Here is a 27,430-nt window from a genome sequence, read left to right as displayed (position 1 = left end):
AAGAAGAGGCGTAAAGCGTCAATGAAGAGCCTTAGCATAGAGGAGCTACAAGAAAGCGCAAGGGACGAATTTAGGCCACGGCCTAGACCGCGATGCGACGCTTGACCTGAATGACCGCGATGGCAGTGAAAATAAATAGAGAAGGCGGTGATTGACTTTCATTTTTTACGGATCGAGATGTCACGAAACTGTGCGGCCTATAGCGCGACTTTCTACCCAGTCATTTTTCGATCTGCGCGTAAAAAAGTTGGGTGAAATGTTGGATCGTTTGACCACCAGCGTTGGATTACATTCCAACACAAAAGAAAAATGTCGGGTGAAGTGTTGGGTAAAATTTTGGATCGTTTGACCAGGGCTTAACCTGAGACTCAAAACAAACTTTTCCCAACATACATGTCCTTATTGAAAAATAATATTTATAGGTTTTTGTGTGGATTTATGCCAGAAGAAAAGATATCTAAAAAACTAGTCAAAATCGTACAGGGCTGAGTTCTGAGTTCCATTGTTTTGAGAATTTCTGTTGATCTCTTCGCTCATAAAAAAATTCGTGAATGGGATGATAAATTTTCTACTATAAATTTTCTATGAGTTAGCAAAAGAAACAAACAAAGAGGCAAGTTTTATGACCAGTAATGCATTCATTCAAATATTTAATTGATTACTGTTTATCATTTGACTTTTGCTTTGGCAAAACGTTTGGAAATGTGATAGGCGACACTGTGACAGGCATGCAGTCGTTCAGGTCTGGCTTAGTGCAATAGCTCCACTGGTCAGGGTTGCGATTGATGTAGCACCATTCGTAACTGTAGTCAAAGTCATCACATGGGTGCATGCATGTCCCATCTGCACCATCAGCCATGCAGGCGCTTGGAAAGCTGAAGGAAATCTCATTCTTCTTGATTTTGGTTGGACAGCTGCAGCCTAATGTTTCTAGACAGATTTCAGAATCGAAGAATTTGTTGACTTTTTCCACCACCTTGAAGACAACAGTTCACTGATGAAAATGATGCACAAGAAAAACTATTTCTACAACGGCTTGAACAATGAGGCAGCTGTTTTAAGACTCTCTTCACTCTAGATCTTGGAAGCCAAAAAAACTTTAGAATTGTTTTGTGATCACAAGAATCGTTTAAAAATCTTTGACGTAGATTGAGAGGACTTAAAGATAAAAACCACACTACTTCTTGCTGAAGTGAAAAATTAAGAAGTTTGTTTGCTACTTTCATTTTTCTATACGAGATGCGACAAATACACGGTATTTTCATGGAATAAATAATCATTAGCTGAAGAGACCTGGCCTTCTCGATCAAGAATTATTTACCTCTTTCCAGAGAAACTCAACAGTATCATCCCTGACTTTGTTGATTTTTGTTGTCCAACTGTCACCAACCCAGCCCGTGTTTCGTTTCCTAATGGTGAATTTTTTGCCGTCTAGGCCATCGTCCCATGTCAACAATCGGTCAATAGAGACGCATTCGTCACTTCTATCATTGGGAAAAACTAAGCCTCGATTCTTCAACCCGAGTCTTTGCCTCTTCAAGCCTTTCCTTGATTTGTGTGCCTTTTTCTTCTTGCAGGGATAATTCACTCGATCAGAGGAATATTTGGTCCCATGCAACTGCTGGTATCTCTTTCGCATCATTTCTTTCATAGAGGTTATGATATTTGCCCGTGCTCTTGCCATTTCATTTGCCAAAGCACAGCTGTAAATGAAAGGGTATGGGTCAATAGCTTTAAAGGCCCAAGAAAAGAAATTGCTGGCTTTTGAAAAAGGCTGTTATGATTGTTGCATGTTGTTATACTAGCATGCTTTATCAAAGTGATTATTTGGAACGATGCTTGCTGCCTGATTTTGCATCTTCAGAAATGTTCAAAGGAGAAAAACACTTTTCCAGCACTTAAACCATGTCAACTCAACGAAATAACTCTTTCATTCAGCAATAAAGATGAAAGTTGAGAAGCATCGTGCCGAGGAAAGACACTTGCAGCACATCATCTTAAGAGAGTTATGTCCTTTCAGTATCATTCACTTTACATCAAAGAGGAATTTCTTACTAACTTTGGTTGTTTGTTTTCTTTGATCATTTGCTGATATCCTGCAATCATAAATGGCATCCAGTACAATATCCCCAAAGGCAGCTCATACGACCAGCCAAGGGTTGGCCAGTTGTGTGGGAAAACAAGGTGTCGCTTGTCCAAGACGGTCTTCAAATCAGCTGGTCCAAAATCATTTGATTCTTGAAAACGAGACTCAAGAACTCTAAAAACCTCGGCTTTCAGTCGATCAACATGGTATTCAGCAAGTTTTTCGCCAATTTTGAGATCAACTTTCTCCTTAATTTGATCCCATAAACTTCTTTTTTCTTTGGTCAGTTCAGTAAGGAAGTATGACACGACTGTGATCCCTAAAATTGAAAAAGCCATTTTATTAAAATATTGTCTCAAATTCATTCGCTGTCCTAGATTTCTTATAGACAGCTTATCTCGTAGTATCTAATAAGTTTTAAAGAAATACGTTTCGTTAAGGGCATATCAAATGTGGGAGTAATTCGTCTTTCCAGCAAATAGGGACCCATGAAAACTTCGAATGCATTTTACTCGTCGCCAAAGTTTCTAAGTTTCCAAACTGGAGTGTCCCTCTCTATGAGTGTCTATGAACGCAGTAATCTGAACCATCGTTGCTATGGCAATTTTATATCTTCAATTTGAACCTGTTATGTTACATGGAGCACTTGGGCACCATTGCTTGAGAACAAAAGAAACAGAATGGATTCCAAAAAAATGGCTTTTATAATTTCTTTGGCGGCATGAGCCTCCTTAGAAGAATAGTAATTACAGTGGAACCTCCATCAACGGACAGATATTTGAGTCCCAAAACAAAAGTTAAAAAAAGATGACACCTCCAGACAGCGGACACCTCTCTACAACGGACAATCACATTGGTCCCACTGGTGTCCGTTATATGGAGGTTCCACTGTATTGTTGAAAAAATCGTCTCACCGATTGAGACAGCAGCTGCTGGTCCTCCTGCTATACTGATTAATGAACCAATCACAAGGGCAAGTTTTGTGCCAGCTTCTACCATTTTCCTATTCTTCTCTTGCTCAGAAAGATGGCTGCTGTCATCATCTTCACCATTTTGGTTGTTTCCGGAGGTTTCAAATGAGACCTCGTTGCCAGCCAAATCGTCATCATCAGCATATACAGCAACCTCGTTTCCGTTCAAGGGGGAAGAGCTGCAAGCTAACAGCAGAATTGCTGCTACTAGCAAAAGCAGGACTTTCTGCATGTTGATGTCTTTCTTTCCTTGAAAAAGATAATTCTCTTTAAATTTAGACTTTGTTAATAAGAATATGGCATTAATTTTCTATTTTTAAAAGGTTTGCATCATTGATGCATTCTGGCTTTGACTTTCAAAAATAGAAGAGAACCGAGTCTTCTGCAAAATTTGAATAATCGAGGCATTCAGAAATACATCACCTTTTGGGCACTCAAAAAAGTTTTTAAATCTTCAAAAAACTAGTTATAAGCGTGTCATTGTCGTTGTAATGGGAAAATTTATTTTCAATCTTTTGTGGTTGTTGATAATTTTTTGTAAAATCTCAACTGTACAAAGAAAACAAAAGAAATCGATTATTTTTGACTTTGAAGAAATAATATGTATATTTGATTTATCTTTGAATGATTTCAATTTTCTCTAAAACTATGCAAGATACTGAAACCAAAATTCATTCGATGTCTTACCCCTTACGATATCACCCTTTCTCATCTAAAGTTAGGATAACTTGGGGTAAAAGCTTGTAATAGTAGTCATATTTTGCAAATATCAAAGATCCACGCAAGATTTTTGAAGAATATCTTTAATCAGAACTTTTATTAAACAAAGAAATGAAGTTTTGAGGATTCACTGGCTCATTGGTTGGGTCGATATTAAAAAGCATTGGTCAAAACTATCTATTCTAAAACTATATTTTACGTGAGATTGAATTTTATTTTATGGCAGCAAAAGAATGTGAGCGATTGCTTTCATTAACAGTTTAAATCATTTTTGATGAGCTTTTTTACATCAGTTTGAGATTGGTTGGGATAATTTTGCAAGACTCAAATAATAGAAATGATCATGATCTTTCAGTTTCTGGTCAATCCTATGCTTCATTCAGATTATATAGATTGTGAATAATGGGAAATTACGATTAAATCTTTGCCTATCTTCTGTTTTACCTATTATTGTTCAACAAAAGTCAGCCACTGATTTGATTCGAAATGGGTTTAATAGGACGACAGAGAAGGTACCAATGCTCGCAGCAACCTGTGAGCCCCTTTGTGTTGTACGTACTCAAGCCTACAAGCCTACAATTAGCGATGAGCTAAAGTGATAATCCTTTACTGTAGAAACCCACAGATCGAAATACGGAATGAGTGACCATTAAGATACACTATGATATGCAAAAGACGAATAAATGAACAATAAATGAATCAAATTATGACATCATAGCAATGATGTACTCACGACAGACTGCCTGTTCAGCTGAGCCAAAAGAATGCCAGTGTGGTATTGCCAGTGTGGCATTGCTGGTCTGTATTTATGCTTTCACTGTTTGCACAGAAATCATCAAGCAGTGTATGCACAGCCAGGTAAGGCCAGCAGAGGTATCAGGTACATTGCCACTGAATAAATCCACCGGTTCCAACTGCTTGGCACTGTTTGACCGCTCACCTGCTCTGACATTTTCTCACACCATCTCCGGCCAGATGACTCAGAACTTTCAGACTTAACATGCTTTTCAATAAGCATAATATCTATTCTTTTCAGCTTAGCCATATGTACCTCATCCATTTTGCAGGCCACAAGTAACAATCGAAAGACTTCTATTTGTTAAGTTCTATATCAACGTCTTCTTCTCCAATATGAACTAACAAAGAAATAACTTTACAGATGATGCAACTTTACATACAAAGTGTTAGTTACTGACTATGTATAGGGTGGGGTTAGGGTTTTTTGCATCAATATTATTCATATGCACCATTTAGTTTTGTTTACCTGTATTTATTGACATTATGCATATAATTAAATAGTTATCTTTAATTTGCCTTTTTGCGATGTGAACAATTATTCCCATTAATTCATTATTGTCTTTTGAAAGTTTTATTTTATGCTTATCAAATATTCACTGTAATTCTCCATTTGGTGTCAAAAACTAGTGAAATGTTTAACGTTACAAATTAGAAAGAGTAGCTATACTATGCCCTCAGCAATCTTTTTTCTGCACAAAAATACGTAAATTCTAGCTTACGTTAAGTTCTCTTAGAAACAAGCTTTCAGGAATCTTAGAAACTAGCTTTCAGCTTTTTAGGTTGCTTTCAGGAATCTGCCTTTTTTACTGTGTTTGGCAAAGGCAAGCTTTATAATGGATAATACGTTATTTTTGAGGACATCATCCTGTACAAATCTTAGCAAATCTAAGAAGCTCGGGCAATAGTTTTTGATGGGCTCTGTCCTATGGCTCTGACAACCCAAAGTATGCCAAAATTCACAACGATCTCAGTTTTAGATAAACTAAGATATATAGTAGATGCAGCATCGTGGCAATTGGGGAAAAAGACGGCTGCCCTCCAAGTATCAATCTTCTAAAGGATGTTCACCAAATACCCTTGGCCGACCTCCTATTTCCATCTCCAACTACAGGCCGCCTTTGCTGTCTCACTGAATGATAATCTGACCTATCTTAATGATAATTAATATACCTTAACTCTGTTACTAGTGCAACGATTTTGTCTATATTCTGGTCCAAAACATTCTTGGAGCTTATCTTGCATTTACGAAAACATTTGACATAGATAGGAATTCATGAATATATTATGTCTTTCTTTCATGTATTTAATGTATGTTCTACAAAGTTTGTTGCTTCGGACACTACCACGATCTGCAAACAAACTGGTCATGTCTGACTGTAAACCGGTGGAAATTGTCTGAATACTACCGGCTTTTTACAGAAAATTTTTCCTTAAATCCTAGCTTCAGTAACACCAGCTATAGTCCTGTCGAAATGACAAACAAATTTGACGTTGGAAAAGAAAAAAAAGATTCCTTACCTTTTGAAGACGTTTTGTCTGCCGCTGGATTTCTTACCAGTGTATATTGAAAACCGGTCAGTACAAAGGCTGGAACTCTTTCTACCCAAAATATTTGGTTTTAGAAATAAGCTCATGATACAAACCTAAGGGGGTATTGAGAAAATACAAGATTGACTGGGCATCTTTGTTACTGACTTGCTTCATGGTGTATCCTAAATCCTAAACAATTATTTGCATTCATAAAAGATGAAATTTTATCTTTTAGCTTTTATCTTAAGTTTGTTTTTATACCTGTTGGACATCCCGTTGCCAATGATATATGCTTTTTCACTTCATTGATGAATATTAGACACACCAAATATTGAAAGGGGGAAAATTATACATGAAATGGTATTAGAACTTTTCGAACCAAAGCATAGAGGAATTCAGTGAAAAATAAAATACGAAGCACTTTTTTTCTAAGCCATTTTTTTTCCTAGTCTGACGACAAAAACACATTGAACTTGAATATCACACCTATTTCTCTTGTGCTGATGTTTTTAGAGCAATATCTATATATATGGAATTTTCAGTGCTATTTTAGCTTCATGTTTATAGAATTCTAGATTGCAAGTGAAAACGATCAAGTGCGAGCAGAGCTGGGATTCAAGACGAGTGGGAGGGGCATTTGCTCCTCGTGTTAACTGGCTGCAGACAAAGTTCAGCAAGCCAGTTACCGGTTGTAAACGAATCACACAATGGATAGGCATTAGAGTAAACGGGCAGGTAGCAGTCATAACATCACAGGTTGCAAATATTTTAGAAATCCGGCGAAAAATCACTGAATTACCTGTATGCATAGACATTGTCTGCCAATTTATTTCTAGAAAATTCTTTCTACTTAGATTCAATTGTCTAATTTTGGTTGCAACAAGTCTCATTTTCTATTTAGTATTCTGAAAAATAAAGGAAGAAAGGAAGGATAAAGAAGAGGAAAGTTTTGAGACTTGTAGCAACTCTAAACGTCCAATTGCTTTGATAGCTTTTGTTACTTTAACACCCGCTTATCTATTGTTTATGTTTCTGGTACAACTAAACACAAACCATTAATGTAATGAAAATTTCTAACAAAAACCTATCGGGAGGTCAGTTCCTAGAATCTCACTGAAAAAAGTTGGGGTGTTTTTATTCCAATAATTTACCCAAGACTGTGATTAAACTTATTCCAACCAAAAGATGTCAGCATTTGGCTGTTTGCGAATTTGCTACTCAAAAGGCCTTTAAATCTAAATATTGGAAATGAATAGAATACTTTTTTTGATTTAGATGAAACTTGTTAGAAGCAGAAGGTATAAATGGGTCTTTTTGAAATGGGCGCCCAAAAATTGTTCTATTTGGTTTGTTTATCAAAGGCCTTGATGGGTACCAATGGAAAACAGATTGCATTCTAGCAGAAAAGAGACTTAAGAGCAATCTTCAATCTTTTGTAAAAGTACTTTCTTCCAAAATTGATCATTTTCTGATGTTTAGTCTAAGAACAATTTTACTGCAGAAACATATCTTGCATATACTCTTAAATTTTGCTGTTGTTGTCGACTCTAACGCTATTTGTTTTCTATACTTTCTACATTCTAGAAAAAGTTTCTTTTCTAACAATTGGTAATGCCTTTTTCAATGCAAAGACAGTTTTTCTCAATTGGAAATCGTCAATAATACACTGTGCTATTGGTAAAATAATAGATGGGATAAGAAAGTTTAAAGGAACTTTGCATACCCTTACAAACAAGTGACTACTCTTTTAGATATTGAGCTATCACTCTCACTCCCCCTTGTTCAACATGGCTTGGAAAATTTACCCCCAACATGGTAGTTTGACCTAAGAAGAAAAAGAAAAGGTTACCCAAACAACAAGCTAGGAGAATTCATGTAATTTCCCACAAGCACTAGAAAGCTCTAATTCTGTTATTGATTAAAAGTATTTTCGTTTTTCAGATTGTTATGTTGTAGCTTTTTTTAATGAATTTTATGCATAATCTTATGCGTACAAAATCCTATAAGCCGGTTTTGTCACATATGCCATGGACATCCCCTTTATCGAAGACAGTCTCTCCGTCTCCATGATTTAAGCTCCTTCTTTAAAAGAAAAAACATATCAATTTAGATTTAGATGAAATAACGACAAATACAAGCTATGAATTTAGCTTACAGTAAATAAGCATATTTATTGTATTTTGATATTTGTGAACAATGGCTTTGAAAAGAGCAAAATTTTCCAGCAAACTGTGCTCGCGTTTTTTTGATTGGCCTATTTCGATCCACAACTGTGTATATACTTCCCATCTCAATTTTTCGGACTCTTATTTTGACGTTTTATACTCTGAGGAGTCTCAGACGAAAACCTTTTTCCAAAGTTTTTTATCAAAATTTGATATTATTGGGATTTTCAAAAAATTTCGAAATAGAATTTTGTAGTTTTCGATGTCCCCAAGATGCAAAATTCAAGTTTGTTACTTTCCGAAGAGTGTCGTGTTGGGTTGGGTCACTTGATGCCATTGATAGCAGATGTGAGTTCTATCACTTTACATGAAAATGTTTTATTTTTGGACAGCATATTTGAGACCATGACTGTAAATGACAAAAATAAAGGGACATAGCTTGAGCCTTGTGGCGCACCAACATTCGCAATACACTCATTTTTTATAAGAAACAAAGGTTGATGTTGAGTACCCCAGATCCTTAATGTTCTGGAAATTTCAATACTCATTTAAGAGTTTCTTAATTATGATGTCATGAATGATGATATGAAATGTTCGTGACCTTTTTTCACGTCAAGAGATTCGCTTCCGTTCTGATGCTGTATTTAGATGTGGGAAGTATATTTTTATCCATTGTCTCTTAAGTTCTAGGCTAACAGGGCAATCTTGTTCTTGGATTTTACAAATTTTCGTTGTTCTCAGTTTTATCACGATTTAATAGTTTCTTAATTTTTTTGCTTCGAGTACTGAAGTTTCTTAATTTTTTCTGACTGTCCAGTACTCGTTTCTTATAGCCAGTTTCTTATAAAAAATGAGTGTAGTCGAGTTGATAACTGTTTTCGGTTGTACCAGAAAGTGTGTAACCATGATTTTTTGCTCTTTTTCGCTTTGTAGAACTTCATAAAAATTTGAGTTTTCTGGTTAAGTCACTGAGATTTTATTTTGTCCTAGCCAAGCCACTCCTTTGGGTCCGGGACCGCGGAACATCTTACGGATGGGATCATGGCCTTTTCCATTGATTGCAGGAGCAAACCTTTGTCCAAGGTCATTGGGCTGCAGTGAAAATTGCCCCCTAAGTATGTTGAAAAGACCCTGGGTATGCTAAACGTGTCAAAAGCCAGAGGTAAGATTATTTGAATCAAGAAGGAATCATTGGAATATTGAAATCATTATTTTGTATCCGTGTTTCCGTGTTCCTAAGGAGAGACGCTGGAACATACTTTGGTGTGACAGGGCTCTAGAAAAATTGGCAAACTTTTATGGTAGTTTTTCCATCACTATTCTTGATACCATAATATCATACTCCATCAAAAAAGTGAAGGGGCAAGAGCCTCCCAGCCCCAATCCGCCGATCCTGGCATGCCTTTTGAGAAATAGCCGATCAAATGAAATCATATTTTGCCATATTGGTTTTTCCCGTCACGTGGTGTAGTTGTTGTTGGAGAAAATACTTCCTCTCCGCTCTTTGGAAAGGGAAAAAGCCAGGAGTAGTTGGACGAGAATCGCTTCTTACTCAATCATGAAGAAAACTGCAGAACAAGAAGTATCTTTATTCTTCCATGTTATTTGTTTTATATGCAACTTCCTGGCTGTAAAACACGCGTTTAACCCAAAGTTTGCATGGTTTACTTTCCAGAGGTATGGCGGACAGTTAAAATACATGTCCCATTGGCTGCTGTATGGAAACACGATTTACAGCCTATATGCCTTGCTTGTGGACATTTATAACATCTTTGAAGGATATACGTGTAAGCCTAACGAGGAAGATGACAGGCCAGTTTTGGTTCGCATTCGGGACCAGGCTTTCAATACAGCTTGTTTCCCTTTCGGCGTAGGCCATACCCTGGTCTTCCTTGGCACCACCCTGGTGAACAATGGGTTTTTCGTTTCATTGATAAACAGACGAAAGGAAAATTTGAGATCATACTACATGCTGTATCTTCATGTCTTTCCACTCATTTTCTGCCTCCTTGAAGTTGCAATGGTCTACCACAAACCCAGCAAAAACCTGAAGAAAGGGATGCAGACATCAATCGGTTTAGCTACTCTGTTCCTCGGCTGGATCCTTTGGGTGGCATATTTTGGAGCATATTGGAGCTATCCTTTCTTGCGTAGAGCCAGTATTGCAGTCAGAGTGTTGTGCTTGGCACTTTTACCAGTGGTTGCTGCTGCTTCATACTGCTTAGGAACCAAAGCTACTCATTGGTTTTGGGGAACAGTTTCCAACTCTGAAGCTGTTTCTGACACAAAGGATAAGAAGGATTGAAGAACCCAAATTTTTTTAGTTAGAATTATGAACAAATTAACTTTTGATAATTTTTTTCTATCTGGTCATGTTTGCATTGAACTTTGCTTGCAGAAGTCCAAACAGGAAGTCATTTCAATTTCCCTGTTTTTTTTAACCCTCTGATCCCAAATTCTTAAGAAAGCAAATCTACTGATTAGGAAATTTAATTGGAAAAATTCTAGAACTAGCTATCTAGATTTTGAAAAATTGACCCCTTTGGCTCTACAGAAAATGCTTCAAGAGTTTATGCTTCAATAATTTAGTTTTTGCCCTTGCAAAAACAGTGCAGATCTAGTGAAGACAATTCATAGGGAGTTAGAGGATGTGTTCTTATGTGTTCCTATTCAAAGGTAATTATATTTTTTCTGAAAAGTTCCCTAGACTGCAATGCATCCTAGACATGAAAAGTTCCCTAGACATTTAACCCCAATCAAGCCTTTGCAGTTGAGGCATTTCCATGTGTCCTAATCTTTGGCAGCAGAATTTTGTGTTGAAACTATGATTTGACAAGCAGAACAAAAGAAACAAATGCAAAAGTATTTGACCAATAATTAGATTTTGTACTGAGTGTTAAATGATGAATACATTTCCCCCAAAATTTGGTCAGATGCAGCATCAAGAGCCCTCTTCAAGATGCTTTTTTAAGATCATGTTTAAGCCTCGCAATCAATGTTATTTTGTGACTAGTTGTGTGATAGCCATTGTATTGAAATGCTGTAAAGCTGTCTAGAACTTAAATTTGTTATACACTACCTAGAGCTTACAATGCATTCACAATTTTATAGCTTTGTGGAACAGTATTTTTATAGGTTTGCCAGATTGCTGCTCTTTCTATAGTGTTTGTTATTGCTTGTTTTCTTGAAGGTTACTCTGTTGTCCAATTCTTTTCTTGTTGTCTGCGTATGACACTTTCTTGTCATATGTTTTTGCCAATTGTTTTTAACCTCCAATGAATGTGACAATAGAAAATGAATTTCAACTGAGAGCCGAAAAGCTGTTGTTGCCTTTTCAATTCAAAACAAGCTAGAATAATTGAGCCCCAGTTATCTATTGTACTTTTTATCAGTTAGAGCCTCCCATATCTCTATGGAGTCTCCACACCCTTTAATGGAGAGGAAATGGTTTCATAAGGAAGTAAAAGTGCTACAATTTGCATATCTTTTGAGAGGACCAATACACTATACAAATTTAAGGAGGCTTTTCCTACAGACAGACCAAACGTTATTCAAGTTCAAAGTTTTATTGGAAATGAAATGTTTTGTTCCTGCCAACGTGTTTGGTATCAATGAGGATGTTGAATTGGAGGTAACATGAAAGCGAGGCTTAGGCCTAAGTTTGTTATTCCACGAGAGCGCCAGCAAGTCATAACAACTAGTCGAAAATGGGGAAAAACAGACCGAAAATCGGTATGAAACTTTAATTTGCTTTGGATGGTAGATTATTATTTTGTGGAATTAACTTTTGGTTGAGTATTTTGTCTGAACTTACATATTTAATACAATAAGATAAATAAACTATTAAGTAGAAATAGAACGATTAATCATTCATATGAAATCATTTGATTACAACTCACGCAGTTTTGTTTTGCTGTATCTATGAATTGTTGATATAGCATGTGTCAGTTTCCCTTTTGTAATGTTCTTCAGAGTTTATAAAAGAGAATCCACTGAAAAAATCAGCAGCCAAAAAAATCTAAAAGAATTCAAATGAAATGAATAATCACACTTGCCTCTTTTTGACTCTATATATAGCTAGCTAATAACAACCATACCAAAACATCCATCATTATATAAAATTTTATGATGATAAAACTGCAGGTTTAAATGCAACATCCGGGACAGAGGCTTTAAATACTTTATCAAGCACATAGTATGTTAGGTGTACTCAGCCCTGCAAATGGCAAACTGTCCAATCTGGCTTATCTCATTACCATAAATCCTTTTTCTCTAGTTATAGTTTATGCTGAAGCAAGACAACTTTTGTCCTTAAACAGCCATTATTTTAAGAAGCTGAAATAATTATAAATGTTGAGTGAATTGATCTTTTCAAAGTATGGCATTCTTGTATCTAATAAAGAAATCAAGCACTGACCTGAAAAATCTGCCTTATCCACATTCAGCCTTCATTTACCATTTATTGCAAAAAATCATAATTGTTTGTTGGTTTCCTTGAAACTATATATGCTTTAGATTTTAGGTGCTACTGCTGTAGATTCTGCCTAGTTGCCATTCCATCTCAAATTCTTTTGCAGATCAAAATTTGTCCCAAGCAGAACTGATGCTAAAGACAATTTCAGAAATAATCAGTGAGCTGGTTGATGCTCATGAAAAAAAGAAAGACATTAATCTTAACCGGTAAGATTGTAAATTGTTGAGCTGATTATTTTTCTAATGTTTAAAGCAGGGGCAGACAGTTGGTTAAAGATTGGGGCAAGCCCCTTTTAATAAGATGATGTTACATTTTCCCATTGTTTTAGAACAAAGAATATTGTTCTCCAAACATTTTGGGGGCAACTGCTCCCCTTCACCCACACTCCCAGGTGTCAATCACTAGTTTATAGAGCAGATTTGGAAATTATTGTGGCACTGTGCAGGCCTGGCCATTTGAGGAGAGCCATAGCTCTTGCTCCCCTCCAGGCTCTCCTCGAACAATGGAGGGGAGCTAGAGATTGCTCTCCTAAATTGTTCTAAAAAGCAAATTTGCTCTCCTTGAAATCAATTTGTTTCTATTCTCATTGCTCACCTGAAAACTACTAGGAGAGCTGTTTACTGCTCCCCTTTTAAAAGTCTTACGGCCAGCCCTGACTGTGCATTACTGAATCAACTATTTTCTGTTTCAGTTATATCTTTGCTCTTTTTATGGTTGAAAGGAAGTGTATGCCACAAACATGGCCTCTCTTCACCCACACCCCCAGGTGTCCGTCACTAGTTTATAGAGCAGATTTGGAAATTGCTGTGCATTACATAATCAACTATTTTCTGTTTTAGTTATATCTTTGCTCTTTTTAAGGTTGAAAGGAAGTGTATGCCGCAAATATGGTCTCTCTTCACAACCAAGATTAGTTGACATCATAGCTGCAGTTCCAGCTGCTCATAAAAAGGTGATATTTCAAACATTCTATTTGGAATACTGGAATGATTTTAGTAAATTCAGCTTTTATTTTTGTTTTATCAGCCTTGCCCCTGCCCCACTACTCCTGCACAAGAGCTCGGCCCCAAGGCCAGAGCTGGCTCTCTACGGGCCTGGTTGACCTCACAACATTGGAAGGTAAAGTTTGCAAGCGTGCAAAAATAATGTGGGTTATGATTGTATGTGGAAGGAATTCGCAAGCAAAAAGTGGAAAAAGTTAAAGGCTCTTTGTATAACCGGCATGCTTTGTATAACTCAAAATAACAGCCTGATATTGTACTGCATGAGAATATAAAATACCGCCAATTTCTCAAGACTCATCATCTGAGGAGAGCCAGGACAGAACTTTAACTTGTTCCGTATTGGCTCTCCTTTGCAACAAAAGGTGAAGTCTGCTCGCAGGCTACTTATTGGTTTGCTTTGTTGAAATTCCGCTGGAAAAAGGCAGTCATTCGGCAACGCTAAATAGTAGGCCTTTACAGCAAGTGCCCACCAAAGTGAAATTTAAAATAACCCATTGTCATGCATAGGTTAGCAACAGAGAATTGAAAAGCCACTAAAGAACTTGGACTTTTAACAAATTCTCTTATCAATCATAATTGTTCAACAGGACAAGAATAATACAATTGCCAATCCTCTTCATGGAAGGAATTGTAAATAGCTTTCGACTCTGTTGCTTCAAAAAAGCTCAATATCATTGTCAATGCTAACTTTTGATACAAAGAAAATGAAAATTCAGAATACGTTCAAGTAATCAGAAAATTCATTAAGCAGAATGATAATTGTAGTATTCTTGGTGAAAATGATTTATGATTAGAGATTGTGTTATCAATCAACAGTTTTTTAAAATTCAATGATAAGCACAGTCTAAAACTAAGCGCATCATAATCTTCTCAATGCATCAGATCATTTTTACAGCAACATAAGAGCATCAAATTTGCGCAAAAACAGGTCTGATGCCTCATTCATCACATTCCTAATTTATCTATGTTACATCATTACTCTCATCACGGTTGCCAAATGTTCAATACCATAGTTTACTGTCAAATTCGTCCAGCCAAACAAAAAATTCACAATGAGCAGCCATTTAAGAATTTCGTTAATTGAGCCAACACAATCAATTACAAATTCAGCTGAATTAAGTAGTTTGATAAAGATCGCTTTTCATGTTAAAGTAACATACATTTGGTTTTTTCCCATTGTCTGTTATCTTTTACTTGTTCATGTTTCATCAGTGGAAATTTTGAGATATTTTGACGAGATGTTATTCATTATTTGTGGAAAAATAGTTCTTTGCCTTGTACTTTTGTCTTGCTTTGCCTTATTGCTCACTTGCAGCCAAATTTCAGCCAACGTCTACTTCCTCAAGTAAATTCTCGTCAGCCAAGGGCTTTGAAGAAATGGCTAGAATGGAGGAATTTGGAATTTCACAACGTCCGAATGGCAGCCTTGGCTTTAATGAAAACCAAGCTTTAGAAAGTGAAAAAATTCAAATGAGAAACAAAAAATCATTTGACACTGATATTCTGAAATAAAAGCATGATGGCATTGTAATTGAAGTTGCATTGTAATTTCGCAAACTTTCTATTAAACTAGCAACTTGAATGAAACAAAATATGTAAGAGTGTGAATTGCAGGCATGTAATTTTTTATGCGTGTGATTTGCAACACACATGGAAATTTCTTTATGACGAAGACTGCTGATGTATTTCCATGGCTAGACTCACTATTTGCTTGCATTGTTATCAGATTTCAAGTATATACTTTATTGATCAATCTACCCTTAATTTTTCTTTTGTAGACACTTATTCCAAAGCTGAAAGCGAAGCCGATTCGAACAGCATCTGGGGTAAGATTATTTTGTTGCAAGTCAATTTACTAAGTCTTTTTGTATTCTCGTTATAAGTAGAAATAGTAGGAATCTGCTCCTCAGATATGGTTAATCACAATAATTAAATCAAAATTCCTAATCAATTCGGTCACTACAATGTTGCTAAGAACCAATCCATAAGAAACAATCTTTCTGAAAATTGTTCGAAAAATTGCCTGAAAATTTTCAAAATTTAAAGGCTCTTGCGCAGCCGGCATGCTAAATGACAACTATCTTGAGAAATTGATTGTGTTTCGTATTTTCATGAAGTACGATATAAGGTCGGTTTTGAACATATCATCGCAAAGCATTCCGGTTGCTCAAGAGCCCTTAAGAACTGATAAAAATGGATATTTTGATCCACAGCAGTTTAGAATCTAGCTCTAAAAGACCAAGTCAATTCCACATTTATAAGGAATAGCTGTGATGGTCAGTGTTCAAGCCTAGAAAATTGATAATTCTTTGCAAGCAAAGTCAGTTAGTTTTGCTGAGCTGGAGTCTTTACCATTAAGGTTTCAAATAATAACGAAAAGAACAATAGGAGCACAGGAAGCCAGCACAGGAGGTAGATAAATAGATTCCTAGCACTTGAAATATCAAAAGCTGCCAAGTACTTGCAACATGATGTTTTATACCCAGATTTTTGTTTATTAATGTTCAACTCTAGATTGCTGTTGTTGCTGTTATGTGTAAGCCACATCGATGCCCACACATCAACATGACTGGAAACATTTGTGTGTGAGTATTTCTGCAGAACACCTTCGTATAATGTGTTTTAGTCTTACTTATAGAATAAGCTGGCTTGTAGTGTTCCTTATAGTGTCACGATGCTTTTCTACTGTGCAGCCATTATTTTTTTGGGTATGTGATGGCAACACTTTATGAAACAAGAGGCAAAATAAGAGGGAACTAGCCCCCCCTGCCCCATCATGGTCATATATGACCAATATCGTCTACAGTAGGCACTTTCATGACACTATCAGTTGTGTAAATGAACAACTTTTAACTTTTCCTGTGATTTGATTTATGACGTGGGGTGATTGTACTGAATTTCAAACGCTGTAGACAGCCCATATCATCTGTTTGATAATGAATGAGTGATATTTTCCTACATATTGTATCTTGCTGAATATAGATAAAAAGAATCATTATATATGTAAAAGCGAGTTTATGCACAGCGTAAATGACTTACCATGATATATTCATTGATATCATTATTCGGGGGATAAAAATATAACTTAATTGTATTCTCAGATACTGCCCTGGTGGACCAGATTCAGATTTTGAGTATTCAACGCAATCTTACACTGGATACGAGGTAATTATTTTACGTCATCTTTATGTATTTTTATGTATTTGCTCTTATTACTCCAAATTCACTTGTCTTATATGCCTTGTTTGTAATTTGTACTTTGGATTAAAGGATAGACAATATGTAACTGGCTGGTTTTTTGTAGCCTGAAAATGATACCTTGCGCCCATTTTTCTTTAATTGTTTCTCAAACCACTTAGTTCTAAAGATCCTTCTTTTACATTCACTTACAAGTAAGATTAAATATTAAGAATTTCTCTTAAATTAGTGATTGATAATCTTGAATTCTTATTCAAAAAAGGTTTTCAGTCTTATTTAAGGACTCACTTTTATTTGTATGTTACAAACGTTATCCTTAAGGACTTATTTCACATTTTTGCATTTAACCTAAGTCAATCGACTGTAAGTAAAGTAGTGATGGTTGTTGGGGTATCAACCTCTGGGAGCTTGAATTGAATTTTCTGCATCTCCCTCTAGTATGACTTTTGAAAACATTCTTGAGTTGAGAGCAAATTGAATTCAGAAAAAGCTATACTAACTAACTAAGCTACGGGGTTTCATGCTAGGAATCTGTGAAATTTTATGGTTTCGTCAACTTTATTAGGTACCTCCGTTCATGTATTTTCACAGTTCATCGTTTTATCATTAAAGGTTATCATAAAACAAGTTTCACTTTTAGATGACAGTGGATTGAGCTACCTTAATTCCCTAATGATTATATCAGTCTCGTTTAATTCCAGCCAACCTCGATGCGAGCCATAAGAGCCAGGTATAACCCATTTCTACAAACCAGGCACCGTGTGGAGCAGGTAAAAGATTATTTTGATCAGGGAGAATATTGTAATATATCTTTCCCATTAATCTCTATGCGATTTTTTTCTCAGAAGGCTCTAGAAAGTATGTAAAAACTTAAAGATTTCTGCACAACATAGAGAACTTCAATTATAAAGTTTTTCTCCTAATTTCTTTTTTCAAGTGCACCTGCTTTCCCTCCTTTTTCATTGGTTTATTTTTTTCTGATGTAGGGCCTGCGATAATAAATGAATGACAATTAAAAATGATGAAGATATTGTATTTATTGGCTCAATTTCACCACATGAGTTAGAGACCTGAGGAGGCTAGTTATGTATGAGGCCATATAAAGCAGGAGATGGGGTTGCAATGGCCTCAACTCTTTTGCAAAGCACAAGTAATTTTTTGAAAATATGCTGTTAAGATTTCCCTCCCATTTCAAATTTGCATCAGAACCCCTCTTCTGTCTTCAGTTTGGCAATTTTTGTCTTGTACCCTCTACTTCAGTTCAAATCAGCACTGAATAGCATTGTAATTGTTACTTTTTAATTTTTCTATAGAATTTTTATCGGAGAAGAGATTTGTCAGATAAACATTGTAGCAAAATTTAGAAAATCTTGTCAGATCTTTAATGAGTGATGCAAAACTTGTGGATGCTATTTTTCGGCTTATATTGGCATTTTTGTTTACAGTTACAAAATCTTGGGCACAATGTGGACAAGGTGAGTCTTTGTATTTGTTTAAAAAGAAAAAGGGTAACCCAATTACTAAAGACTGTTTGGATGTTTGGAAAGTCTTGCAAAAATAATCGCTTAGGAACGAGGGTTGAAAAGGTGCTGGATTAAAATATAATTCCCTTTTAACGTTGCTTTTTCTGTGCTTTATCAACTACCTTTTATCAGCTACAGGAATTGTGCAGCTGTAAAGTAATTCTTCGTCTAGTTGATCTCGTTAGGATGGGGTAATATTTTATATTTGGCTGCTGTTTTATGTTGGCTTTAGACCTGTTTTCATTTCGACGAATAGTTCCAAAATACTTCCGGGTTTGACCCTTTGAATCCATAAAACAAGAGCTTAGAACCTAATCTTACTTCTATAAAGATAGAAAATTGATATTCTCATATTGTATTTATATAATCTATTTTTGTAAAAATCTTTGCAGTTAACTTTTAACCGCAGTGTTTCTAAAGATTCTGCCCACAGGTTGTAAAAAGTTTGCAATTGTAATTGTTATTGGTAATTATTAAATTAAAGGTGTCTCATAACTTTTCACATTACCTGATTTTTAAATAATTTAACGTCGCCAAGTCGGGTTTCATGAATTAGGTTTCTGTTCACAAGTTTTTGTAGAATGCTATCTGAGGTTCTATTCCTGCCTAGTCGGGTTCTAACACAAATCATTTAATTTCTCGCCAAGGTTGAGTTTATTGTGATGGGAGGCACTTTCATGGCCCTCGATGATGAGTACAAGGATTACTTCATTCGAAATTTGCACGATGCACTTTCTGGGCATTCGTCAAACAGCGTTGACGAAGCAGTGAGGTAATTGAAAATATCTGATGATATCATTCTGTTGATCTGTGTGACTGATTGGTTGGTTGATAGATTGATTGACCAATCAGAAACATAATTATGTTTCTGATTGGTTAGAGTGATTGATCGACTGAAGTCAGCAAAAAGGTTGATCACAGTAATGGATTAGTTGTTATGATTGATATCGTTGACTATCTTTCAAATGTGATTTTGTGAAGCATGATGGACAGATCAAAGTGATTATTTCAAATGCTGAATCATTCGATGTCTGAGACATATGATCAAGCTAAACAAATTTTGATAGATCGTTCTTTTCACTATCGATCAATTTCCTTTTCTATGCCAGAAACAATGTTTTATTTTATTGTTTCTTTGCCTGTCTCTTCTTTCACTGTTTGGTAAATCATATAACCTGCTAAAGTGAAAATTGTAGCAGCTTGGCACAGCCTTGCGAAAGTTGTGGCTCAAATTTAACCATCTTTTTTTCTAATATCCCCCATTTTCTCGAAGGTACTCGGAGAAAAGCAAGACCAAATGCATCGGAATCACAATAGAAACACGTCCAGATTATTGCTTAAAAAGACATTTAAAGTAAGTAGAATCTTCAACCGAATTGGTGCCAAAACGAAAGATGCCAGTACTGTTTATCAACGTTTATCAAATTTATCATTCTAGATTGGACGCTTGAATGTTCGACAGTTTTGAGAAAGGGCTCACTCGCTCGTAAGGGGACTCTACGGCAAGGCCTTACAGGTGTTGATTGTTTGAAATTCAAACGAGGAACAAACGAGGAACTTTGTCTGAAGAACGAATTCAAAGCTGTTTCTCCAGCACGCTTTCCAGCAACGCCAGATATTTGCCCTTTTATCTGAAGCATTATAAATTCTGCTCAGTGTATTTTGCTAGATTTATTTGTATTCCCATCATATGTATTAAAAGCAAAGTTATTCAAAACGGTCTTTAGTTCCCTGTGCAGTTTCACCTTTAATCTTTGATTATTTATATTTTTAGCTCAATGTTATCATACGGTTGCACTAGACTGGAAATCGGGGTGCAAAGTGTGTATGAAGATGTAGCAAGAGACACTAACAGGTGAATACACCTTTTTTATTTATCTTTTTATTTCTATAGTATATTTTTACAGCATATTAATAATGTATCTTCTATGTTTATCCTTATCTTTTTCTACGTTTTTCTCTCAGCCATCTTTTTAGATCTTTTCTTTCCCAGATTCTAAACTTTGATTTTAGCTTGTCCAACCTAATTTTTGGCTCAAATTATTCAATAATTTATGTATTTAATGATTCTTTTGTTATTGATTAATTATTCAAATAATTATCATCTATCTTTCTATCACCATAGAGGACATACTGTTCGTGCTGTTTGTGAATCGTTCCAGCTATCTAAAGATGCTGGGTTTAAAGTAATTGCCCACATGATGCCAGATCTGCCAAATGTAGGGCTGGAGAGAGACATCCAGCAATTTATCGTAAGTGGTATCTGTTTTCAGCTGTTTCATCAGATCTTCAGGCTCTATTTTTTTTAATGCAGTTTAGTTTACGGTCAATCCCATGAAGTCGTACCCCTAATAACTCAGATTTCACCTAATCGGACTGTCTACCAATTCCTTTTGGATTTTTCTTGCTTATTCAAGTCAAAAGTCGTGCCGGGGATACGTCGGACATTCGCTAAGTTGAACCATTTCCTAACCCCTTCTTGAAGCTAGAGCTTGTATTGCCCTTTTCTATTTAAAATAAAAGTTAGGCTAAGATATTTTATTAAACCTGTGTGTTCTTTAGCACGTGCTCATGGTCGTAAACAGCTAAGTGAAAGTATGCTCGTTAGTGTATTTACTGCATATTTGCAAATCGTTTGAGTCTCTTTGTTTAGATTATCGAGAAGAGCTTTTCAACTGCAGATAAATTTGAAATTTGCTTATAAAGATACCGGTTCAGAATTTGACTTTATTTAATTATGACAATCTGATCGCTATTAGAAGTACAAACACGAATTATTATAACAAACATTTAATTACTATGACTCGAATTTCTAGTACTTGAAAGAAACTATAAAAAAAATTGTCTGCCTGTTATTGTTTAAGGAGATTTAGATTATTTTTGACAAGTTTGAACGTCACAAAAAAGCATATAGATGCAGCTACAACATGTATCTATTATGTTTGTTGAAAAAATTTGTAACCCGTCAGTCGGATGTCGACTAACTCCGAGACAGATTCCTTGTCCCGACTAATTTGACTCATTTGACGTTGTGTCTCATACGAAACTATTTCTCATCATTACCAAAATTGGCTTAAGATGTTTGTTGATTTCTCTCTCTTCTCTGTTTATAGGAATTCTTCGAGAATCCCGCTTTCCGGGCAGATGGGCTAAAAATATACCCAACACTTGTAATCAGAGGCACAGGTAAAGCCCCTATTTTATTTTCATATTGTTTGCACTATGTTTTAAATGCAATACGAATATTTCATATTGTTAGGTTATTGTTCTTAGAAGTGGCCTCCTTTGCTTTCTTGAGACCGCAATGCATCATGGTATAGATGATAATAGAAATCAAAGAATGTGCCGCATGTTCTTTGAAATACATTCGGAACTTCTTTGAAGTTTTTTACAGTTGAGATAATTTGATACATGACGAATACCAGGAAGTAAACTTCGTTTTTAGTTCATCTGGAAATATACTGTAAGGCCCCATTTTGGGAAATTTCGGGAAGTCTTTCTTTTCTTGTCTATTTTTCGTTTCTACCGCAGTTCTCTGACATGTAGAAATTTCTTGAGAGTATTTCGGGTATTCTAAAAATCAAAATGAAAGGTTAGGAAGTAGGAGACATTGACCAATTTTGATCATCCGAATTCCCCTTTTACTCTTCCGTCAACGGCACCTTCAAAACTGATTCTTCACCCATAAATTTGTTTTTTTCTTCCATTGAAAACAGGGTTGTACGAACTTTGGAAGACTGGACGATACCGGAGTTACCCCCCGGGCGTCTTGGTTGATTTGGTTGCCAGGATTTTGGCTTTAGTGCCACCATGGACCAGAGTTTATAGAGTGCAAAGGTGATTAAGTTCTATAATTAGTTCGCGTACACAAAGGCCCTTTTTACTTTGTTTAGTTCCTATCTCTTGAGCCATTCTATCATCATAGATGAGCTGTTTGACATTTAATTTCTGTGAAATTGTAACCGCAGGCTTGATTAATGGTTTTGGTCCTTTTTTGAATAGTGATATGTATATTCCTGATGTTTAAATCATAAATGGTACAAAGACTTTGTAAATGGAACAAAGAGAATATAAGATTTAGTCGTAGTTTCGAGGGGGGAGCAGCTTGAAACTTTTTATAAACAGGAATGCCCCCTATTATATGGGTTATCGCAACTAAACATTTTCAAAATAAGGCTTTTAACCCTGTGTGTTTTTATAATACTGTGTCACACTGTAACGAAGAAGTCTTTCAATTTGAATTGAATTATCTTTGGTCATGTCTCCATACACAAAGCTACGCTCTCTGCTCAAAGTCCTAGGAAAACCTACATATTTTGCTAAATTTTTGCTTTTTTCGTGTGTTTCCCGTGTTTTTAATCGACTAACCCCCCTCCCCCCTAAAACAATGTTGCTTACCATGCAGTATATCATAGCAATCGGTAGAAAAAGGTTTGTCACAAATGTATGTCTTAACTTTGCTGTGAGACAACATTTTTTTGAAGGGGGAGCGGAACGGATGCATTCAAAGGTTTTAAATATCACAAGTGTCCCAAGAGTTTTGGCAATGATTGTAGTCGAGTTCAAATAAAAAAACGGTTCGTCAAAGAAAGACTTTAGGTTTCCCCGTTGATAAATAAAATTTTTGACGTTCTCTAGTATTGTGTAGTGTGTAAAATGCATGTGTGAGACTTGTTTTTTAGAGATATTCCGATGCCACTTGTAACTTCTGGGGTTGAGCACGGCAACTTAAGAGAGCTTGCGTTGGCAAGAATGAAAGATTTCGGTTCTAAGGTATGCTTTATTTATACCTTAAGGTAATGTCTGTTCGAACCCTATTCGAACCGTCAGAAAATAGGCCAGTTTCAAACTATGTTTAGAATAGTAGAATGCATCAGTTTCAGTGCCCTTTGTGATAATATTTACATTTATCCGTGGAGGGATTGAGTATTCCGAAGAACGGTTCAGTTACTGAATAAAAAAACCTGGAACAATGTCACCACAACAATGGGAAAACCAATTCATTCAAATATAAAGAGCATCTGTTGAGTTTCGGTCAGCTCTTTGAATAACCAAAATCTCCTGGAAGATCTGTCATTTAAGCTTAAATTTTTATTAAAATTCAGTATTTTATTAGGTTAAGCATATTTCTGGCTGAGGGAGTGTTGTGTATAGCTGTTTTTGAATGCGAAAATACAATAAAAATTTGTTAAGTCAAGAACCGTATTTGTCGAAGCATAGTTTAAGTCCAACTTTCGTCTTATCTGTGTTCATTAAAGGCTGTTCTCATTACAGGCTGTCATACTTTAAAATTATTGTTGATCAATGCCTTTTAAACATCATCTCCGATTCCCAATTTCATCCAAAATTTTATCCCCTAGTCGAATTTCCAGTATTCGTCGTAAAAGGCGTCGCAAAGAACGTCGTAAAAAGGCCTCGTGACGTAATAACGCGTAAATTCATAATATATGTCGTACAAAATTTCGTAAGTCGAATATCGAAGGCATGCTGCTACCAACTGATTCAACATGAACAGAGCTAACAGCAAAGCAGTGTTAATTGAATTGAATTAAACATAGATTGAATTGAATGGAATTGATTGCAATGCTGGATATAAATAAAATCTTCTGTGATTACCCGACTAGTTTTGTTTTTATTCTGAAATTTTATGCTAACTAACAGCACCCGCTTCTTAAGATTTGTTTACAATGGGTTTACATTAGAAATGTGGAACCTATAAATGAATTTCTAATTTCAGCTAGTGTCATCTGTGAAGTTACTTCCGTAACTGAACTTTTTGTAGTTATTGTAAATTTTTGACTTGGCTGCTTTAAAAATAGCAAAAAGCGAATTAAGGTCAAACTAGCATAAGCGGAATAAAATTTACAACGATAAATACAATGTTACGTAGTTTTCAAATACAATGATTGAATAATACTCTCTAACTAAAAGCCAATGTTTCAAATATTGTGAATGCAAAATCTTCAGTGTTCTGTCGTTGTTGTTGTTTCAGTGTCGCGATGTTCGAACGAGGGAAGTTGGCATCCAGGAAATTCACAACAATATTCGACCGTATGAGGTAAGGCTTTACCGCTCAGTTGTAAAATCTAAAAATGGGAAACACGATACACTGTGCACTTTTTTGACGTTGTTTAAGTATCATGTAATTGATCGTGCCCAAAAGTTAATTGCGGGTAGTTTTTTCGTAACGTTAGGTAATTTGCAAGTTTAAAATAGCTTGAGATGTAAGATTCGTAATGTTGTTGCAATTCTAGCGATGGTATCATTATTTTTCAATTTTGATTCCCATAAAAAATTAATTCTAATAAGAATTGATGTGTGTTGAGTAGAGCACGACGGTTCTAAGTTGCTTTAGTGCACACTCGATGCCATAATCAGTCAGCTTCCTTTGTACAACTCGGCATTCATCGAGCAATCTGTTTCTTATATGTTTTATTGCAATCTCTTATAGATTGAGTTGATCAGACGTGACTATACCGCTAATAATGGCTGGGAGACATTTCTGTCTTACGAAGACCCAGAACAAGGTTGGAATCTAAACATTCTTTTATTTCTCTCAATGATCATTGGTTTAATTCACTTGCTTGCCCACTTTCTGAGCTGACATCAGATGACTAGATCAAGTGTATGGAAGTATTTATTTTGTATCCAGACCTCCCTAAAAATTGTTTCTGCCTGCGAGCACAAACTGTTTTGTGAAAGTTGTCTGCAAGATTTTTTTTCATATACATTGCGTAGGATAAAAAATTGTTTAGAATAACATAAAGTAAGATTTAATTGGGCAAAGACCGGTAAATTTTCAAAGAGCTACTTTAACAGAAAATAACTCTAGAATTACAATGGTTTTATCAACAAAAATGGCATTATAGAGTTTAAACAAACTTTAGCTTACGAATTTCTGTTATTATGAGATGTTTGTTATTGTGAGATTTTCATATTTAATACTGTGGAGCAACTAACTGTTTCAATTTTTTAATTTTTCTCTTTCTAGATATTCTTGTCGGTTTGTTGCGACTTCGAAAATGCTCACCAGAAACATTTCGCGCTGAATTGAAAGGAAGGTGTTCGATAGTTCGAGAGCTGCATGTGTATCTTTTCATTACTTGCACGTGATATTTGATAATCTGTAAAATTGTTGATCTTTAAAATATTATAATTTTCCTGCCAGTCCCTGCGCTGCCTAGTCTCGAAAATGACTGACCATTAAATGGTTACCTTTCTCTTCATTTCCCTTTCGCTTCAGATTTCTTTAGGGCTTTGATGTTTGTCAGCACCTTTCGTATCCCTGTGCTTTGGGTCATAGTCGTAGCGCCTGAGTGTAGTAGTCGTCGGGCCAAAGTGGAATTCCTTAACATTTTTGAAGTTATGGCAGTGTTGTGCCAGTAAGCACTCGTGACCCATCAAAATTCCAGCACCAGGTGAGAAACTTTTGTAATCATTATTTTGGCATTTGTTTAATTTTTCACTGAATTTCGATTTATATCAATGAAAGCATTCAAATTCAGTTTAGGTTAACTGCACCTTATTGACTTCGATAATAATATCCTCTGATTAGCTTCATGTTAGAAATTAGGTCTCAGTATTTGTTCAATATTTTTTATACTATTAATACATTTTTGTGGAGATCTGTAATTTATCATGGAAAGGTATCTTAAGTGATTAAAGGCTTTTGTTTCTGCATCATGTATTTCCTCAACAAAGTATTGTAGGTATGTAAAATAGCAATATGTTTTGTGTTTTGTCTCTGGATTCAAACACGAGTTTTAAGATAGAAGCAAAGCATACTCTTGTTTGTTGAAAGACGAAGACAAATTATTGGAGCAAGAATTGGTTCTTTGTAGTTTTTCGTACGTAACGTAAACTTCAATTTGTGCTGCTAATAGAATCCCGCCTTTTTAACAACATTTGACCCTAATAGAACATTCTTTTTTTGCAACGTAGGAAGTTCTTGGAGGCAATGATATTGAGACGAATGGAACTTATACCTTTAAACCTCTGAATATCATTGCTTGATCTAAATTGAGTCAAGACTGAATTCGTGCGAAAATTAAATTGTTCTGTTTTATGATGGGTTCGCGGGAGATGAGCCCCTAAAATGTGACGTTTTCTAAGAAAAAGCTTAATATTCTCCGTTTCTTAGAATGACGTCATACTGAGCACTTCATACTTAGTGTTGCAAATTTTTGCCTAGGGCTTCGGTACTTTGTTGATGCAAGAAGCGGAAAGAATAGCAAGAGAGGAACATGGTTCAAAAAAGATAGCAGTTATATCAGGTAACTGGGCTTTCAGTATGCGGGTACTCTGTATTTTTAAGATTTAAAGATGGCAAGATTGAATGGGACGGTTGGAATGCTGTACACATTTTTGAAAATAAGTTCTGTATTTTTTAGTAATGTTCCGTTTGCCAATTATAACTCTTGTATATATTTCTACTCTGTTTAAACATGTTTTAAATGAAAGAATCAAATGATCTCATCCCGTTTCCAATTTAGTCCACTCACAGAGCCAGAATACAGGCCATTTCGATTTTTGCCACGATTTTCTTTTCACCCCCTCATGCCCCCCCCCCCCGCCTTTCCATTTAAAACAATACAGAAACTGTTGTTGCCAACAAGGTAACTTCGTGTTACTTACGTTCTTTTGGAATTTTTCTAGTGATTATATTCTATTGCTTTTTCATAGGTGTTGGTACAAGGGACTATTACCGCAAGCTTGGTTACGAACTTGACGGACCGTATATGTCAAAGAGTCTCGTAGAGTAAAAGAATACTTATTTTGTCTCAACGTAATACTCTGAAGAAATAGTATGTCGCCCCTTGTAGTAATGAATTTGCTAAGCAAACCGAATGCAGTTGTCAGATGAACCTATAACCCGGCGTATCAACACTTATTTTATAATGAATTTTAATGAAATGGTATTTTAAAACATATTTTATTCATTGATTTTGTGTTCCAAAATGA

At 35.7% G+C, this 27,430-nt stretch overlaps 2 protein-coding genes across 2 annotated transcripts; one reads left to right on the top strand and one right to left on the bottom strand.

Moving 5' to 3' along the window:
- Window positions 1-618: 618 nt before the first annotated feature.
- On the bottom strand, window positions 619-4,663 carry LOC135688939 (uncharacterized). Its single transcript, XM_065206006.2, has 5 exons — window positions 4,511-4,663; window positions 3,001-3,306; window positions 2,060-2,405; window positions 1,322-1,703; window positions 619-976 (listed from the first exon to the last, which is right to left on the bottom strand). Exons 2-5 carry the CDS (start codon window positions 3,287-3,289, stop codon window positions 659-661), a joined length of 1,335 nt encoding a protein of 444 aa, XP_065062078.2. The 5' UTR covers window positions 3,290-3,306; window positions 4,511-4,663; the 3' UTR covers window positions 619-658.
- A 7,191-nt stretch (window positions 4,664-11,854) lies between these two features.
- Window positions 11,855-27,430, top strand: LOC135688871 (elongator complex protein 3). Its single transcript, XM_065205918.2, has 21 exons — window positions 11,855-12,002; window positions 12,848-12,950; window positions 13,606-13,696; window positions 15,527-15,574; window positions 16,263-16,333; window positions 16,850-16,913; window positions 17,648-17,716; window positions 18,392-18,421; window positions 19,117-19,241; window positions 19,743-19,823; window positions 20,244-20,324; window positions 20,595-20,721; window positions 21,583-21,655; window positions 22,186-22,306; window positions 23,152-23,242; window positions 24,462-24,527; window positions 24,921-24,996; window positions 25,461-25,557; window positions 25,833-25,887; window positions 26,661-26,742; window positions 27,152-27,430. The coding sequence occupies exons 1-21, from the start codon at window positions 11,978-11,980 to the stop codon at window positions 27,229-27,231; spliced, it is 1,656 nt and encodes a 551-aa protein (XP_065061990.2). The 5' UTR covers window positions 11,855-11,977; the 3' UTR covers window positions 27,232-27,430.

The sequence above is a fragment of the Rhopilema esculentum genome, chromosome 9 (assembly GCF_057945365.1).
Source record: "Rhopilema esculentum isolate cy_ngs chromosome 9, ASM5794536v1, whole genome shotgun sequence".
Taxonomy (NCBI): domain Eukaryota; kingdom Metazoa; phylum Cnidaria; class Scyphozoa; order Rhizostomeae; family Rhizostomatidae; genus Rhopilema; species Rhopilema esculentum.
Note: the sequence above shows the minus strand (reverse complement) of the source record. Positions and strands in the feature narration are given on the sequence as shown.

Bases quoted from the DNA above. Each gene is read 5' to 3' on its own strand.
- LOC135688939 (XM_065206006.2), bottom strand. From the start codon at position 3,289: ATGCAGAAAGTCCTGCTTTTGCTAGTAGCAGCAATTCTGCTGTTAGCT. The intron at 1,704-2,059 runs GTTAGTAAGAAA...TTTCATTTACAG, and splicing joins AAAGAAAACAAACAACCAAA to CTGTGCTTTGGCAAATGAAA. The intron at 977-1,321 runs GTAAATAATTCT...GTTGTCTTCAAG, and splicing joins TTGAGTTTCTCTGGAAAGAG to GTGGTGGAAAAAGTCAACAA.
- LOC135688871 (XM_065205918.2), top strand. From the start codon at position 11,978: ATGGGGAAAAACAGACCGAAAATCG. The intron at 22,307-23,151 runs GTGATTAAGTTC...CTTGTTTTTTAG, and splicing joins AGAGTTTATAGAGTGCAAAG to AGATATTCCGATGCCACTTG. The intron at 25,888-26,660 runs GTGAGAAACTTT...ATTTTTGCCTAG, and splicing joins CATCAAAATTCCAGCACCAG to GGCTTCGGTACTTTGTTGAT.